Raw genomic sequence first — 18,630 nt, forward strand, 5'->3', positions numbered from 1 at the left:
ACTTGAGCTTATATAGTGCTTTTCTAGTCTTCCGACTACTCAAAGTGCTTTTACACCACATGTCACACCTACACATTCACACCCTTTCACACACTGATGGTAGTGATGATTGCTATGTAGTATCATCCATCAGAAGTAACTAATCCCATTCATACACCACCACTGAAGCAGCGGGAGCAATTCAGGGTTAAGTGTCTTGCCCAAGGACACATTGGACATGTTGCTCAGCTGGGGATTGAACCTTCCCTCAACCTTCCGGTTGAGAGGCGACGACTCTACTAACTGAGCCACAGCCGCCCCCACTGAGGCATGTTTGATCCCTTCTGCTTTGTGCCAGTGGATTCCCCGGGAACTGTTGTGTCCGCTCAGTGCTGCCGGTGGAGCGGTGGTGTTTGGTTTCCCACTCTGTAAGAAGAGCAAAATGGTCTCAGACCGTGAGCTCCTCATGACAGATCAGGTGGTAATCCTCTTTAGCAGGGTAACAGTGCTATGCTAGTACGCTAATAGCTCATGTCATTGCTGTTGGGTTTCTCCCTCCACCTCACTCTAACATTCCTGAGTGGACTGAGAAGCAGGTATCCCAGTAACTGTTCATAAAGAGCCTCAAGGTCTGCTGGGCAGGCGGCTCATAATTAGTGTAATGGCCCCGGATACACTGATATGGGGGCTTCCTTCTCTGACTGGCTTTGTTTGCACTACTTGTTTTTCATCAGTGTTTAAATGGTGTTGACCCCCCGTCCAAGCCTCCGTTCAGAGTATTGCTTTCACTGGGCTGCTTAAATGCCATCATATTTTCCACTCCACTTTGCATCCCTTCCCACCAGCTGACCGTTGTAAGAATTGATCATAATTAACAGTGTCAGTTTAAAGGAAGAATGTGCGACATGTTCTACATCAATAAATCATAAATTCAGTCTATCCTGTGTCAATGTGTCTCTGAGTCATGACTGTCTACAATGAGGGAGAAGCTCGAGTCCCGCTGGCTGTGTTGTTGTCAGAGCTGTGTTTACATGGATGGGACGGCCGGCTCCTCCCCTTGTGTATAAAAGCTGTTTTAGTCAAGAACTAGAGAGAAGAAGAACATACTCACTGATTATTTGGATGTTAGTAAGAGTTTTTAGATCACGCTCATTCTGTGTCAGTTTACATGAAATGTGAAGCTACGAGCTAACTAAAGAGCGCTAACATTAGCATGCTAACACAACAATGCAGGACACAGTGATTGCAGCTCGAGACAAAGGCGACCACTGCTTGCGCCAGACTTCTTCGGGCAAGGTGAGCAGAGGGGGGTTGGAGGTGTGTCTCTGGAGGAGAGCGGAGGCTTCAGTATGGAGGAGGTGTGGCCAAACAGCAGTTTGTTTTGGTTTTCAGCTGGTGCTCAAGGGCGACGTCTACTGGATCAGAAAGTCGCACACTCTTCCTTTAAGGGCCAGATATGTTTCTTAGGACTTGGTTGAGACCAAACTAGAGATAAAAGGAGAGCAGATTCTGATATTCAGTTATCAGGCAGACACAAACACGACTCCAGTTGAACTATAATGTTGCTCTGAGTGTAAATAAGGGATTGATTGCTACCGTCATTGTAAGTCTGGCTGCGTTGCTGCTTCTATCGAGTTCTTTTGGTCGATCCTAATCGTAATATTCTTGAGATCGATACAAACTAAAACCAGCTGCCTGATATGGAATCACTTTCTGTTTATTTGTGTGTTTTTATTTGATTGATGCACATTTTGTTAGTACGAAGGTCACACTAACCAGACGGTTTCATTCTCCCACTCTTTGTCTCTCAGCGCAGCACTGATGGGTTCTGGAAGTCGGTGGCCAAGCATGTTCCAAGGGAGCCAAGCGACATGCGCATCCTAAACCCCTACTTCATCCAGGAGGCCTCTTTCAAGCTCATTGGCCTTCCTCACAACAATGGACAGATGGGCAAAGGGGTGAGAGACCTGTTGTTTTCCTAGCAGTTTATGTCTGTTCTGTTCTGAGCAGAGAAGTAGCAGGAACAGTGAGTTGTTTCACACACACAGCCGTGAGTTAACGGTCAGGAGCTCTGGCAGCTGATTCCACTGTCTGTCTGTTTGCATAATGAAGGCCTCTTTGAACACACAACAGATGCTGCAGAAAGCCCAGAGCCTGACAACAACCTGAAAACAAACAGTGTTACCATTAGCCTCTTATAAATAGAAGCATCTGTAAGATATCCACACATAACCATTTAGTGTTAATGAGGAACTTCTGTTTATCGTTTACATGTTCCCTTCTTACAGGCTGTGATTGGGGACGGGTCACGGCTTGGTCACCTGTTTTCAAACAACTCTTTATGCATGTCTGTTTGTTTTTGTTCTTTTAGAATATCCCAACCCTGGGGGCAGTTGCCATAACGATGGCTCTTCATACCTGCGATGAAGTAGCTGTGGCTGGATTTGGCTACAACATGAGCACCCCCCATGCTCCTCTCCACTACTATGAGAAGATCAGGATGTCAGCCATTAAAGAGGTAACTACAGGCCTGATTAATAAAGATGCACCAAAGGGTTATTCTGCACTCACACGACTCCAGGAATAACCACATTGTGTGCTCGTGTATGAGCAACTGTACCATGCCGAAGCCCACCTCTTCCATCCGTACCAGGGCCAAGAAAGTGTACCGAGCTAGATCATTGAACAGAGCACTCACATTAGTCAAATGAGCTGGACCATGGGGGTACGGATTGCCTAGCATGAGTGCACCCTAAGCAGTGTAGGTTCAGTTGCCACTGACCCAAACTACTGCCAGGGTAAGACTTGTGTCAGAACTTCATTATGTCCTACATGAGCCCAAAAACTGGCAGTTAATACACAGTTTGAAGGTTGAGAATGAGTAGTCAACAGCTTATCCTACTGTCTTTTTAAAATTCAATTATACGATGATGAAAAAGCAGACTGGTTTGTCAGGAGGTTTAAAACCCGCCTCAGCTCCAGCTCTCAGCCTGTCGTTAGGTTGACTGAAAGTTAGACTGAGACAGCATTTCCAGCATGGAGACCACCATCGATGGGACTCCAGCGCCCCCTGCAGGAACAGATATGTCACTCAGGCTTCAAACATTAATATTTACAATCAAAGGTTTACCAACAGGTCAAGTAAAGATGTGAAGTTGATACTCATGAGCATGTAGGAAAAGACAAACACGGTCTCAGTGAGAGTTGTTAACCTCATTACAAGGTGATTACAATGTATGAACATTCATGGCCCCTCAGGGTCTCTGACACAAGTCTGAGATTCAAAGTCCAGAACTAAAATGTGCCCTGTTTCATGTGTGACCTCAGCACTTTGGACTCTGGACGTGTCTGTTGCAGTGGTCAGTTTCAAGTTTAGTTTGGGTTTATGATTCATCTGCTTCCACAGCTGTTCGACACTGCAAGTTTTACTCTTAATGGGCGATACTCCCACACAACCCCCATATTTGTTAGCATTCGGACCGACCTGTCATCCACCATCCTTCTTGGTCAGTTTTCCAGGTTTACATTGCACTGGAACAGTTTACTGTGACCTTTCTATGATTAATGCCTCATAGGACGCTGTGTGGGATTTACCCAGAATGCTGAGTTGTGGCCTGAGATGTGTATGAAATCTCAAGTGTGTGAATGTTACTGGACCAGTGTTTTAGCAGCACTGTCACAGCACACTACATGCACTGCTTAAGTCGCTGTCGACTCCACTTCACAGACTCAGTCTTCAGACAGCTGATAAATCTCTCTTAGCCAGGTTTTCACAGACAGACATGCACTTGCTGTGTGCATCTTGACAGCAAAATGACTGCATGTTTTTTTTATAAACCTCCATTATCTTATCTACAGGTAGGTAGCATCATGCAATAACGAGCAACATTTAGAACATTTTAACAAAAGAAGGCAACAGTTTTCATAAACTCCACCACCACATGGCAACCTTCGTGAGCGGAGGGGGGGGTGGGGGGGGGGGGACAGCTCTCTACAATGTTTAGAATCTGGACTGCAGTACCCATATTGCTCATTTAACGAAACAGAACATGTAAATGACTTCTAATATATAAACTGGGATTAGGATTAGGCATCAGAACCGTCACACACTTCGTTGTATAGCACAAAAAAAGTCTGTGAGTCAGTGAGTGGAGAGTTTTTTTATGTCCATATGGCAGCAGCCGCGCTTTATTGAAATCAATCTCCGAGCACAGGTAGTGAACATGTTGCTAATGAATCAGATGCTGCTAGTTGCTGTAGCATTGCAATGTAGGACTTCACTTTCTTTGTTACACCAACAAGGATAAGAGTGTCAAAGTGTGAACACCTTTGATCTGGACTAGAGTTAGGCAGACACACTGACAAACTAACACCCCCCAACCTGAGAATAAGGTGTATCACTGCCCGTAGTATGGAGCCTCTATTGTGGTCAGTCTTTTGAAAATGTTTTCATGATATTTAATGTGAAAAGCAAAAATATCAAAGTCCATTTTGTGTGTGTGCTTTTCCAAACTAAACCTCCCACATCCTCTCTTGTGTTCTCTGTCCCCTCTGCAGTCCTGGACTCACAACATATCTAAAGAGAAAGAGTTCCTGATGAAGCTGGTGAAGGCTGGAGTTATCCAGGACTGGACCAACGGGGTCTGTGGTGCAGGGTGCTGATGGTCTACAATCAGCTTGAAGGCTCTTGAATGCAGCATTGTGCTCACTTCCAGCTGTTCCAGCACCTGAGGAGGGAAACTAAAGGTTGTGTAATCCCAGCCATCGGAGCTGTGACACATGTTGGTCAGTGTTCACACTGTGATCAATGAGGCCTGTTGACGAGGAAACACTGCCATAGCGTGGCACATTATCATATTGGAAGTAAATGGCCTATGCATTATATTGCAGTATGTAGCTCGTCCTAACCGCAGCCGCAGGTGTGTTTTTTTTTTCTTTCCGTGTGTGTGCGTGACGTCAGCGTCGGGGATCGAACCCAGCACCTAAAGCAGGCTGGCCTACATCTGGACATGCTGTAGACTGGAGAGAGAAGGTGCAGACAAAGATGTTTGACTGAGCCTGTGCCAAGAATACCTCTACAAGTGTCCTTCTGCTTATATGTTTGAATGTAATCTGCATCATACTTAAAAGTTATAAATATTGAAATCGTTATGTTTTTCTGTTCAGCAAGGTACACACACTAAATCAGCCGTCCAACCACTTCTCTTGCCCGCTTCCATCGCTGCAACACCTGTTGGTTTGACCTGATAACTGCTCTCATATCTGACAAACCGAGAGGCGTCCAAAACGCCCGTGTGGGGGGGGTGTCTTAAAAGCGCCTACCTTCTCTGGTCCAAACAAATCCAGAGCATTCAGGAGCAGAATCTAAAGTTAGAAGGAGGACATACTGACTGCTGCATTGTTGTCAGAGAAGCCAGCACTTCAACATAGCATGTTTCTTTAATGTCTGATCATATAGTAAGATACCTTTATCATTTCACTCACTACACATCTCACTGATTGGACCTTTACATTTTTGAAAACGGTAGACTTCTTTGCTAAATGTTCTGTTTGAAAAACAACAGGAAGTAAATCTTAACCTGCTTGTTGTGATAAGAGTTAATCAACCGGTCAAGTTAGAGTTATTTTCTATGAACGTCTACATTATTGTGGAGACATGACAAAGGTGTCGTGTTGCAAGACTGTGGCCAGGGGACATGAGGCGGGACCTTACTGAGTCTTTGTTCATGTGACCCAACAGGTTGGGTCTCACTCTAACTGTTGTGTAGGACGCCCAGTGAGATGTTCAGGCTCCGGTTATTTCACAGTAGCATGCTGTTTAACTGAAAACATGTCTGCTTTTTTAAAGTGCATACTGTAATGCATTGTGTCCTCAGTTCACTCAGACATCTCCTCGTTTCTCACTCATAGAGGCGTGGAGAACATACAGTATACAAACACCTGCAGGTCATGTTTATGTCTGACACATGGAGGGTAACGGCATCATATCAGACAGCAGTGTATTGAATCTCTTATGGACCGGCTTGGTGGCATCAGGGTTTGACTGTCGAGTCTCCAGAGTCTTTATAGCCAGGAGATTCAAACATGCAGACATTCTCCTCCTGCATGTGACAAAGACTTTTAATGTGTTTCTGCATATTACTGTGAGCACATCCTATACTCAACCTGCAGATATTTATGTGATGATCAACTCTCTGATTTCATTTCAAATAAAGAGCAGAAGGTCGATCAAGGTGGCTTCATCCAAGATTATCAAACAAACCCTTAAACCCCCAGGGTCAGACTTCATGACATCAGCCGGAAAATGTCTCAAAGAAATAAGACATTATTGATGAGAATCAGCTTAACTGCCAATTTCTACAAAGTAGCAAGCGCTGAGGGCCGTCTCCAGAGTGTGCCTGCAGCGCCACTCAACCCTGCTCACTGTAAGCATGTGTCAAACTGGGCGGTAGAGAATGCTCAGACAGGAAGTCAGACAAGGAAAAACAGAGAGCGCTCGGTCAATTTCAAAGTAAAACGCAACATACAGACTCCTGATCGTATGTTTAATCACTTTATCAACATGACGTCAAAACAGAAAGAACAACAAATCATCCTCTGAGAGACGAAGACACATGTTGTTAGCACCTTTTTCTCTTTATTCCCATGTGATCTTGGAGTTCTCCTGAGATCTTGTAGTTCTCTTGTGATCTTGTAGTTCTCCTGAGATCTTGGAGATCTTGGAGTTCTCCTGAGATCTTGTAGTTCTCCTGAGTTCTTGTAGTTCTCCTGTGATCTTGTAGTTCTCCTGAGTTCTTGTAGTTCTCCTGTGATCTTGCAGTTCTCCTGAGATCTCAAAGTTCTCCTGTGATCTCGTAGTTCTCCTGAGATCTCGGAATTCTCCTGAGATCTCGGAATTCTCCTGAGATCTCGGAATTCTCCTGTGATCTTGTAGTTCTCCTGTGATCTTGTAGTTCTCCTGTGATCTCGGAGTTCTCCCGTGATCTTGTAGTTCTCATGTGATCTTGTAGTTCTCATGTGATCTTGTAGTTCTCCTGAGATCTTGGAGTTCTCCTGAGATCTTGGAGTTCTCCTGAGATCTTGGAGTTCTCCTGTGATGTGTGTTCAGCTGCTCATGGCTGCGCTCGGGCTCCAGAATCAGACCCCCTGGGGCAGAGCGTGCGCTGAACGAACGCAGTGCACACTGATTGGAAATTGGCAGTCGGTCAGTAAATCTAATTTGATCCTGTGTTACTTGTTACTGGTATGCTTTTTCCCTTATCACGACACAGAGACTAGATCTTCAGAGTTTCTTAGGCGTCCTCACTCAGTGAAGAAGGAAACTGAAAGAAAGATGTAAACAGTGGATCAGATAAACTTACTAAACATGCTTATATAGTTTCAACAGATGTTTGTAAGAACAGCAGGATGAATGTTTAGGGTTCTGCTCAGTGACGATGTATTCTAACATACATTTGATCTGTGAAGAAACTTAATATTTGACCTTTGAACCGGCTTACACTGCACCTAGGTAAGTTAAGCCACACTTGAAAATCGAGGTCCCGTGCTGGTTGGATCATATCGAGTCATTTGCTGCCTGATGTGTACTTTTTGATTTCATGTGTGTATGGAAAGTATCCTTCTCTGAAGCTTTTCTTTTAAGTCACTGATCCTTCTTACTGTGATTTGTCTGAAAGCTTCTTCATGATTGTTTGTGTCTCAGTCGAACACCAAAGCACTCCCCTCACTCGCCTCCTTCAGCCCTGTGAAAGGCTGCTATCTCAGGCCCCCAGACGTCACTCACCGTCAGTGTTATTCACACATGATGGACTCAGCTTTATCGATCTGTATCACATTATTTAAGTTTGGTTGTAAAAGTCTGTGAGAGTATTTGTGTTTTGCCTCATATACAATGACCTGCATAGTTTGTGCTCGACTCACTGCAGTTTTTGTTGACTTGATGCTGGTCAGGTTCTCATGCCAAAGTATTTGTATATATTTATTGTTGGCCTTGCACAGGAGCTCATTGATAAATAAAGACTTAATGATGTTGCAACTTGTCTGTCATTTTTTAATGAGGTCTTCCGGCATGCACTGTCAAACTCCCTCAGATGATCCAGAACGCAACTGCACGACTTCAACCTTCCTAAAAGAGCACATGTCACTCCGCTATTCATCTCCTTGCACTGACTGCTCGTATCAAATGTAAGCTGCTCGCTTACAAAAAACAGCCACAGAAACGGGTCGTCCTTACCTAAACTCATCCAGGTATACACTCCCTCCTTCACAACAGGGTCCTAAGACACTTCTCCTCTGTTGCCCCCCGGTGGTGGAACGAACTTCCAAACTCCATTCGATCTGCAGAGTCCCTCTGCACCTTTAAGAAAAAGCTAAAGACCCAGCTCTTTCATGAATACCTACTAACTTAATGATGAGGATGATGAAATGTAGGATGGTATTGATACTGATTGGAACTCTCAAGACCTAAGCACCTGTGTGTCCAATCCAAGTGGCAACCTCCAGTCTTGAAAAATGAAGCTGATGCTGAAGTGCAAAATCCTGCAGTTCCTCGAGTGTCCACTAGAGGCTGGCTGCAGAAGCACAGGAAGTCACATACACACCCATTCTAAAAAGTCTATTTTTACAGCCGAGATTAACATGTTTACAGCCTGGTTCAAAAAAACAAATAGGTGTGATTAGTTATTGTCCTCGTGGGCCTATTCCTGAGGCTAGACCAGTTTACAACCACTGACTTAGAACTTAGAAGACTACTCACCATTTTAGTATTTCTCATCACTTAGCTTCATGGATTGATAAAAGTTTGTGAACTATTTCTCTGGATTCTTCACTCCTTACAGCCACCCCCCCCCGTGGTCTATAAATAGCAGTTCAGTTAACCTTGAAGTCGGAGATCTTATCAGTCTGTGTAGAGTATGAAACGAGGGCGACCTCCGGTGTTGAAAAAACAAAGACAAGCCCATGCTGAAGTGTAAAATTCTGCAGTTCCTGGAGTGTCCACTAGAGGCTGGCTGCAGAAGCACAGGAAGTCACATACACACCCATTCTAAAAAGACTGTTTTTACAGCAGAGATTAACATGTTTACAGCCTGGTTCAAAAAAAGAAATAGGTGTGATTAGCTCATGTCTTGATGGACACACACTGTACAGGGGGTGAATGTTTTGATGACTCATCAGTTTTGATTTGATGAAGGATAAGAGTTATTCACAATAAGGCGTGTAGCTGACCTGATTGACAGGTGGGCGTGGTGTAACGGTGTGTCAGGAGGTTTAAAACCCGCCTCAGCTCTCAGCCTGTCGTTAGGTTGACTGAAAGTTAGACTGAGACAGCATTTCCAGCATGGAGACCACCATCGATGGGACTCCAGCGCCCCCTGCAGGAACAGACGGGTGACCTCACTCAGGCTTCGTACGTTTATATTCACAGTCTGTGGTCTTTGCCTCACATGGCTGAAGAGTCAGTCTTGTTGGGATCCAAACTGTTCACACACAAATAAGTCTTATAAGTTTGCCCCTTGCATTAAAATATAATCTTAACATGATTTTGTCTGGTGAGAAGATGCTAACTGTTAGCAGAGATCTGCAGCTTTATGGTAGTAATGGATGAGTTAAAGCACATGAACAGTAACAGATGTGGGTGATTAGTTCTTTTAAGGATGTTCCCCTTTACAAGAAAAATAGAAAACCAATCTTGCATGAACATCCCGCATTACTCCATGACAACATTGATTTGTATTCTATATGTGTTTTTGCATGACTGCTCTTAGACTGTTGGTATGAAGACCAACCCTGTCACAAGCAGCAGATTAACTTGATTCAACACGCACCTTAAATTATCGAGCTGCTGCTGCTACAGGCAATATAAGCCCTCGGTCAGTAACTCTAACTGATCTCACTACTGAGGAGAAGGAAGTAAAAAGAGAGTTAGAGCTCACTTTGGGCTCCACCCAGTGGTATATATCGTTAACTTACACGATGCCTTTATTTGTGTTATTATTTGTAACACCAGGAAGGCTGCGGCCGTAACCGGGAGACCTGCAAGCGGGCAGCCTGGGTTTGAATCTGGCCTGTGGCTCCTTTCTCCCATGTCAGTCCCCACTCTCTCTCTCTCTATCCACTGTCCTGTCTCTACAATGAAGATGTAAAAAATAAAAAATTAGGCCTGCTTGTTCAACTTTACTGATGAGATCAACCAATCCATCAATCATTATTTAGGAGTCTTTATCTTTGTATAAATCTCATTTTCTCCAATATTCTTCTCCCTTCTCCTTTTGAAGTCGCAGGACAAAAGTCATTTTTTCCATAAAGCTGATGGAATTCACAATGTTCCTCAAGAGTCTCATGGTAGGAGTGTTCTTCTGAAGCCAACATTTAGTAATAACTTTTTTACTTGCCACCATAAGAATCTTTAAAAGGTATATGTCCTGGTGGTAATAGTGTCCAATCACCTCACTGAAGGTCGGGGGAGCTCTGTCTACTCGAGAGCCCGGCTTTTGCTGCTGGGACACGACTATCTGGGATGTGATATGTAAGGAAATGTGAGAATTTGTTGGAATAATATGAATATGAATGAATAGAAGAAAAGTGAGAACGGGGTGCAGGGATATAAAAGTTGAACTTGTTGGACACTGTTACTTTGTTTAGCTTGATCTTATATGGATTGTGAAACAGTTGACTATGAATGCATGTGGCAGACACAGAGTTCCCTTTTTGAGTCTTTTTGTGTCCACTTGATGTAGACCAGTAGTCACCTTGCTTTCTATGTCTGCAGCTTCACAACAGTCACGGAAGAAACGCAGGGTGTTTAGGGTTAACTTTTGTCCGTGGTTTCTCTGCTTGTTTTCTCAAAAATTTGTTAAACATCATGTCTGATGTAGCATGAGCTGCAGAGGGATCCAGATGCAAGCGATGACATGTTTTATAGGATTTTTTTATCCAACAACAACAAACAAACCCCGTCACAGGTGAAGAATGTTCAAAATGTGACAGCACACTTATAGCATCATGATGCAGTCTTCATCCTCTCTGCAGAGAGTGTGTGATGACAAACAGCCTCGCTGTGGACAGAAGGAGCAGGTGGCCACTATTAAAAGAGGATCCTTGACCTGGACGTGTTCTCAGGCTGTGTGTTTGAAGGGGGGGGTCACTGGGTGAGTGCACACAAACAGAAGCTCCTCTCTACTATGTAGGTGGCCTGGAGATGACAACATGGGAATGGTGAGGACGAGGAGGGACAGCGTTCACATACCAGCTAACAATGGCCGGCCCGTCTCCTGTTACACAAGACGCTCGGTCTCTTTCGCTCTCCTTTCATGTGCGCAACCTGACCCAGGCCAGTCGTCCCAGACCAGCATTTTGTTTTAATTAATCCTGGTCCTGGAAGCAGGCTGAGCCTCATTCTGGGGCAGAGTGTGGCTGTACAGGCTCTGGTTGCTCTCTCCTTTATTCCCACTGACAGTGCATGTGCACCGGGTAAGGCCACGGCAACCCCCTCCCTCTGTGAAAAAACCTGCACAGCACTCTACAGAGGTACATGTGGGGGCTCCTGCAGACAGAATCCATGCATCAGTCTTTACCTGTCATAGAAATCATCTCGGGGGGGGGGGGGGGGGTGAACACCAGAGGAACCCTGACTTCTATGTAATTCACTCTCCAGTCAAAGTGTTGATGCAGCACAGTCTCCTCACTCCACATTTTTCTGTTTGAACCTCCTGATTGGTTTATTGTGTGGAGTTGGTATGCTCTTCCTGGGGTGATAACTCTTTGCTGTCCTGTGTCCCAGCACGTTAAAATGATGGACGACCTTTAGTTTGATTTGTAATTCGATTAAATCGTGACTCTGACATCATCAAGGAAACCTGGTATGCCTGTCATGAAATCAACATCTACAAAGCATGAGTTCCAGTCGGAGTGAGACACAGAGATGTGAAACAGATCATACCAACCACCTGGCCCTTCACTGATGCTCAACTTCACTGACGCTCAACTCACATTTTGTACACAGAGCATCAAAAAGGAAACAGAATCACGTCTATGACGTTTGGCCAGCAGATTAACATACTTAACAGCTCCTAAACCACCTTGTGACGCCTGGACATTTTGGTTAGTCCAACAGGTGTTTATTTCATGACCCCCCCAACAGTGCTTGACCTGGTTTAAATAAGTTTATAAAGCAGAAAAGTTGTTATTACAGTTGTTGTCGTTGATTGTGGTGTTTGTCATTGTTGAAATGGTTTTTTGTAAGTTTATTTTTTGGGGCTTTTTGTGCGTTTATTGTAGAAACAGGACAGTGAAGAGTTAGAAATCAGGGACAGAGAGAGAGTGGGGTACGACATGCAGGAATTCTTCCTTACATGCACTCTGTGAGGAGTTACACACACTAAGATGTTTTGTCATAGTCCACTGCACAGCTCCTACATTACACCTTTTGTACATTTTGTGTTTTTTTATTTTGTATATTTTATATTTTTAAATTCTATTTTATATATTGTAATATCTTCTTATGCTGTATTATTTAAGTTGTTGCTAGTTCTGCTTTATTTCCTTTTAATTGTTTAGCACCAATACATCAAGTCAAATTCCTTTTATGTGTAAATGTATTTGGCAATAAAACCCAGATTCTAATTCTGATTCTGATTCTGAAAGGGGACTCAGGTCGGACTCGCTGGGCTCCCTGCTTGGAGGACTACAGCCTTTGTTCATTGTTACTTTGCTCAACCAAATATCTCATCCCTATTCAACTTTTGAACAAAGCTTGATTGACTACAATTTGAACTTGAGAGAATGGATGGATAGTAGAAAACATTGTGTGAAGTTCCTTCAGTTGACAAGAGCTTTAAAATGTCATGTAAGCTTCTCCAGTTCTGTAGGATGGTCTTTTGATGGCACAACATGCAGCATCCTTTAATGAGCGCAACGATGTAAGCCTAGGTCAGACGTCTTGACCACAGGCAGCATGCTGCCCCCCAGCGGGACCACCCAGGAGAACAGTGACCCCAGTACACTGAGCAGACCCCAGGGGGCCAATGGAGTCTTTGACACCAGATTGGCTTGAAGAAAAGCAAGGTATCAGGTCCTGCAGAGCTACTGTGAGACTACTGGATAGCAGGAGCAGGGTCTCTCTGAGATCCTGGGAGGTTAGGCATGAGTGGTAGCGGGCCCTGACCTCAGGCTGTGCGCTGATTGCAGGGTAATGTTCAGTTTCCAGGCGCATGCTGATGATCAGGGATCTGCTTTTGTCTGTACCTGCCCGCTCGCTAACATCACCTGCCAGTTGTAATTGTCCATGACTGAAGAAGCATGTGAGGTTTGGCAGTCGGCAGTGTGTTGCTCTTGGTTCTGAAGTCACTTGTAAGTAGCAGCTTACAAGCACAAGTACAACAAATACCTCTTTTTGCGTTTTGATAGGAGGTCAGAAACCTCTCCTGAGATCCCATTTCCTCCACATTATTCATTCTACACTAACACTCTGTTTGTGCAGCTGATAACCACACACATGAAAATACATCACACTGACAGGGGCTAAATGGAGTTCAAATGACGAGTGAAATAAAATTATTTCAGCCATCAATTCCTCTGTAAAGGGTTAAGCCATCATTCTGCAGGCAAGGAAAAGTTAATGACATCCTTTGGGAGGTGTGGAGGAAAGGACTGATAATGTAGTGCTCTGTGTTAGGGGGCAGATTTATGGGGAAATAATCAGGTGCAGCCGGTCGGACTCGGTGAGAAACGAGGCTGTGCAGATAAACAGAGACAACTCATTGAAGGTATAAATCATCACACGCTGATTTAGGACTCTTTATAGTCGGTGTGTTCTCCGCCTGAGGAAAGGTTTTAATGTAGTAATCTGCTGATCATGTTAGCATGAATCATGAAGCCTCTCCTGTGTTAGTCAAATTCTTCTCAAAGCCCACACAGCGAGCGAACTGTCAATGTACTTAAATAAAGTCAGTCCACGGTACCAACAGTCCTGCTTTTAACTTCTGAGACCATCTCAACCAAAGGTCCACTTAGCTCGTTCCTCAGCTTCTAGTCACTGTAGTCAAGACCACTAACCAAGACCAAGACATGTTAGAGACCAGAGTACTCTGAGACCGAGACCAAGACCAAGACATGCCAGAGACCAGAGTGCTATGAGACCAAGACCAAGACATGCCAGAGACCAGAGTGCTATGAGACCAAGACCAAGACCAAGACATGCCAGAGACCAGAGTGCTCTGAGACCGAGTCCAAGACATGCCAGAGACCAGAGTGCTCTGAGACCGAGTCCAAGACATGCCAGAGACCAGAGTGCTCTGAGACCGAGACAGGACCAAGACCATAAATATCAACGTAAATCTTCATGAGGTTGAACATAATATATATATATATTTTTGCATTTAACTTAATGTGACAGCAACACAACAAAGTCTCTTCACTTCATTTTTAAAACATCACAAAGTCAAAATAATCTCAAATCTTTAACAAGTTCCTTCCTCTAACTTACATTTAGTGACATGACGGCAGATGTTTCATTTCTAAAATCAGATAAAGATCAGATTAATTAATAAAATAGGATTCTGCAGACATCGCCGTCCCCATGCACGCGCACACACACACACACACACACACACACACACACACACACACACACACACTCTCCTCCTCTCCTCCTGTTGTCTCCTTCACCTCCTGCTTGTGTTCAGGTCACTCACTTAGACTGTAACACCGGGAAGGATGCGGCTGAAACCGGAGCAAAGAATCAAACTACAAATGACTTAAAGTTATTAATCAAACAGTGTTGTAGTGATCCAGCTGCTTGACCACAGTAATACGAGTGTTTGATGGTTTAGCGGGTGGCCTGTGCTGTCTCCCCGGGTCTGTTCAGGGTGGACTCTTTGTGTGGGTTAGGCAGGCTGAGAATGAGACCCCATGCTGGGGGTGCAATGGCCTGGACGTGTGCAGGGCTGAGGTCTCTCTGCTGGTGCAGCTCAGGAATGGTTTCTTAGAGAGCAGAGGTCGAGGATGTCAGCAGCCGTGAAGGATCAGCCAGGACTGTGGATGAGGGCCTCAGCCGTCTACAGCTAAGGCTGATATCATCCCGATCGTGTGTGTGTGTGTGTGTGTGTGATTGAGTGAGTGTGTTTCAAAGAACAGTCATTATAATGTGAAGAACAAACAAATTGAAGCCCATTTTAAAAAGAGGAGCACTTAATACTTCCCAACACTGTCATGGAGCGGTGCATGTGTCCTCAGAAGTCTGCACTCATTTTGGTTTAGCTGATGTGTGAACCAAGCCGGTAAAAGTCTGCAGCGCTGCCTGTGAGCGAGGGTGCAGGGTGTTAATGGTGTTCACATTTAGCCTTTTTAGTTTTGCTGCTTCCAATTCTTTACTTCTTGCCTCATTTGCTTGGATCAGTATTAACTCATCCATTCATACACATTCACACACTGATGGTAGAGGCTGCTGAGTAAAGAGTCCATCAGTATTAACTCATCCATTCATACACATTCACACACTGATGGTAGAGGCTGCTGTGTAAAGAGTCCATCAGTATTAACTCATCCATTCATACACATTCACACACTGATGGTAGAGGCTGCTGTGTAAAGTGTCCATCAGTATTAACTCATCCATTCATACACGTCGCTGAAGAAGAAGCGGGGGCAACTTGTGGTTGAGCGATTACAGGAGCTGGGGATTGAACCCTCAACCTTCCTGTCGAGAGATGACGACTCTACCACCTGAGCCACAGTGTTCCTCCCTCCCAAGAGCCCCTTACAGAGTTGTAATTATACATTATATGATACACCATAATACTTCATGTTTACATTACAGAACTTTCTCTTGTATGGACCTTGATTCTGATTCGCTATATGATCATAACATGTTTACATGCTGCCAGATATCCTGGACATGAGGTTTAAAATCTGGTCTGATTTCAACACTCATTTCCTGTATCTGGTTTTGTCTGGAAATAAAAAGTGTGTCCTTGAAAAGAGTTCAGCTGAAGATTTTCTTTTCAGAATGAATTCAACACTTTAAAAAGTTGTTCAACGATGCCTTCTGGCTTATGGGCCTCTCACTGCTCAGAAGCTATCTCTCCTCTTTTTGGTGAAGAAAGAAGAGCCTTCTTTCACACCGTGGTTAACTGACTTTATAGAAACACTTCACATAGAGAGATTGAGATTCATTCTTTCAAACAAACTTGAGACATTTGAAAAGATTTGGCAGCCATTGATGTCCTTTTTGCAGAGCTGAAATACTCAATTCACTTTGAACATGCAATGTCGGGGGGGATTAGTTTGTTCATGTTTGTTGTCCTTTGTTCTCTGATGGGAAGAATTTTTACCTACTGACAAGGACTAAGAAATCCTCCTCACAGATTTCGTAGGCCGCGGCGTCGGTCCTATGATAATTGTTGTTTGTTTGATGAAAACGGTCAAATGTTTATGTGGCTGCTCATTTGAGGGTGCGGCGTAGGAGGTAATCAGAAACCTGCCTAATGTTGGTCTCATGAACAGCCTGCAGAGAATGCCATGTGGGGGCGGATGTGGGTCAGTGGTAGAGTCAGTCGTATCTAAACTGGAAGGTCGGGGCTTGATACCCAGCTCCTGCAGCCACATGTCCGATGTGTCCTCGGACAAGACACTTAACACCAAGTTGCTCCCACTGCTTCGTTAGCAGCGTATCAATGTGTATGAATGGATGAGTTACTTCATTTCTGGTCTCTATTTTTGGTACAGAACTAAATGTATTCTTCTTCTATTTGACTTTGAACCTTTGACTAACATGTAGTAAAGAGATCATGTCAGAGTAGCTTCTTGAATTCAAACAGGAGAGAAGGGAGGAAGTCAGTCAGCTGTTGAAAAGCTTGAAGTTTTTGAAAAAAGAATGGAAGTGCAAATGCTCCTGATTGATAGTGAACATCCGTCAGTCACAGCAGAAGTTCAAACATTTCTACTTTGTTTAAAATAAGTTTTTTCTCCTTTGCTCAAAAGTTTTCTTGTGTCTGCTGTCTCTTCCTCGCGGAGCAGCTGCAGCTCACCGAGCAGGTTAGTCATGAATAAATGTGTGACTGAAGAGATGCTTTCAAGGACACTCCTCAGTGCCCCTCTGAGCTGCTGTCTCCCACTCTGATGCCCCTGCCAGGCCTCCACCAACTCAAACCATCACACAGCCCTTCCAGCTGAGAGTGGACCCTGGGCGGTGGAGGGTGGCGGGGGTCAGGCTTCAGCAGCGAGCAGCCAGCCGCCGCTGCCCGTAGAAGGAGCTGCGGCCGTCAGAGGGTTCTAATCTTGTGTTTTTGACTCGGGGCTGCTGGAGATGCTGTGTGGAGGGGGGGGGGGGGTTGTTTCTGACTGCAGAGACACAATCAGTGAAGGAGTTTATAAAGCCGGAGTGGAGTTTTATTTGAGTCTCAGCCAATCTTGATAAGTCACACAGGACTGAAGGTTGTACACCAGAGCATGCAGGAGAGAAATGTGTCTGTGAAGCCTGAACGCTCTTTCTCTGTCTTCTGTTTGCACAGATAGTTCATAAAATATGCATTTATTAAGGGCGGTTTTAAAAGGTGCTGAGGTCAGATATGATCTCAATCTTCTTTTTTTCTCTCTCTTTTACAGGTAATTCATATCTTTTTCTACAACAAGCACTGATCAAACTCCTCTTCTGCCCACAATACAAACTCGTCATTTCAGTGCTAATTGGTTAAATGAACTCACATGTGGACTGGGAAAAACATTTTCCCGGTGCTGTTTTTACGCTGAATTACTTTTGATTACTTTGTGAAGTCCAAACAATCAATCATGTGTCACTTGAGCTCTTATTTATCACCACAAGATGGAGCGCTGCTTGGCTGATTAGCCTGATGAACAAAGTGTTTTTAAATCATCACAGGTTGGACACATGCAGAATGTTCAGCAGCCAAAGAGTCCGTGCTGCGTCTGTGAACAGAGAGAAAGAAAAGACCAAAATATACAAGTACGAGTTAACCTGCTGCTGCTCAGGTATCTATGAGGCCTGAACCTAAAGGTTCAAATTAAACAGATGCACAAGCCCATGCACAAAGGGGACCCACACCTGACAAATTATAAATGGACTTGAGTTTGTTTATATTTGTTCTATTGTTCTGACTCCTCAAAGCTCTTTTACACCGCAGGTCACACCTACACATACACACACTGATGGTAGAGACTGCTGAGTAAAGAGTCCATCAGTATTAACTCATCCATTCATACACATTCACACACTGATGGTAGAGACTGCTGAGTAAAGAGTCCATCAGTATTAACTCATCCATTCATACACATTCACACACCACCTCTGAAGCAGTGGGAGTAACTTGGGGTTAAGTGTCTTGCCCAAAGTCACATCAGACATGTTGCTGCAGGAGCTGAGGATCAAACCCCCGACCTTCCTGTTGAGAATCGACCGACTCTACCACCTGAGCCAGAATCGCCCCTTTTTCTTTTTTTTTATAAACTGAGTAATCAGTGTATTTATTAGTCTAGTGTATTTTATTAAACGACCTGAAAGAATGACAAACATATAAACACATCAGTGTGCAGTTTTAAAGTTTAAGGAATCTATTTGAGACAAACATGTAAATGAAGGTGTGCAGATTTAAATGTAAAGTGTGTTAAACATTATAGACCCATCGGATTTAAAGCTGT

General features: G+C 44.1%; 1 protein-coding gene across 4 annotated transcripts in view; it reads left to right on the top strand.

The window, feature by feature from the left end:
- st3gal3a (ST3 beta-galactoside alpha-2,3-sialyltransferase 3a) overlaps positions 1-8,014 on the top strand; it is a 29,712-nt gene extending 21,698 nt beyond the window's left edge. For all 4 annotated transcript variants that reach the window (XM_065956232.1, XM_065956231.1, XM_065956233.1 and 1 more), the window contains 3 exons: positions 1,791-1,937; positions 2,351-2,497; positions 4,537-8,014. In XM_065956232.1, coding sequence (XP_065812304.1) covers positions 1,791-1,937; positions 2,351-2,497; positions 4,537-4,641 — 399 coding nt within the window. In that variant the 3' untranslated portion in view covers positions 4,642-8,014. The remainder of the gene's footprint in view (positions 1-1,790; positions 1,938-2,350; positions 2,498-4,536) is intronic.
- The last annotated feature ends 10,616 nt before the right edge of the window (positions 8,015-18,630 follow it).

The sequence above is a fragment of the Labrus bergylta genome, chromosome 6, assembly GCF_963930695.1.
Source record: "Labrus bergylta chromosome 6, fLabBer1.1, whole genome shotgun sequence".
Lineage (NCBI taxonomy): Eukaryota > Metazoa > Chordata > Actinopteri > Labriformes > Labridae > Labrus > Labrus bergylta.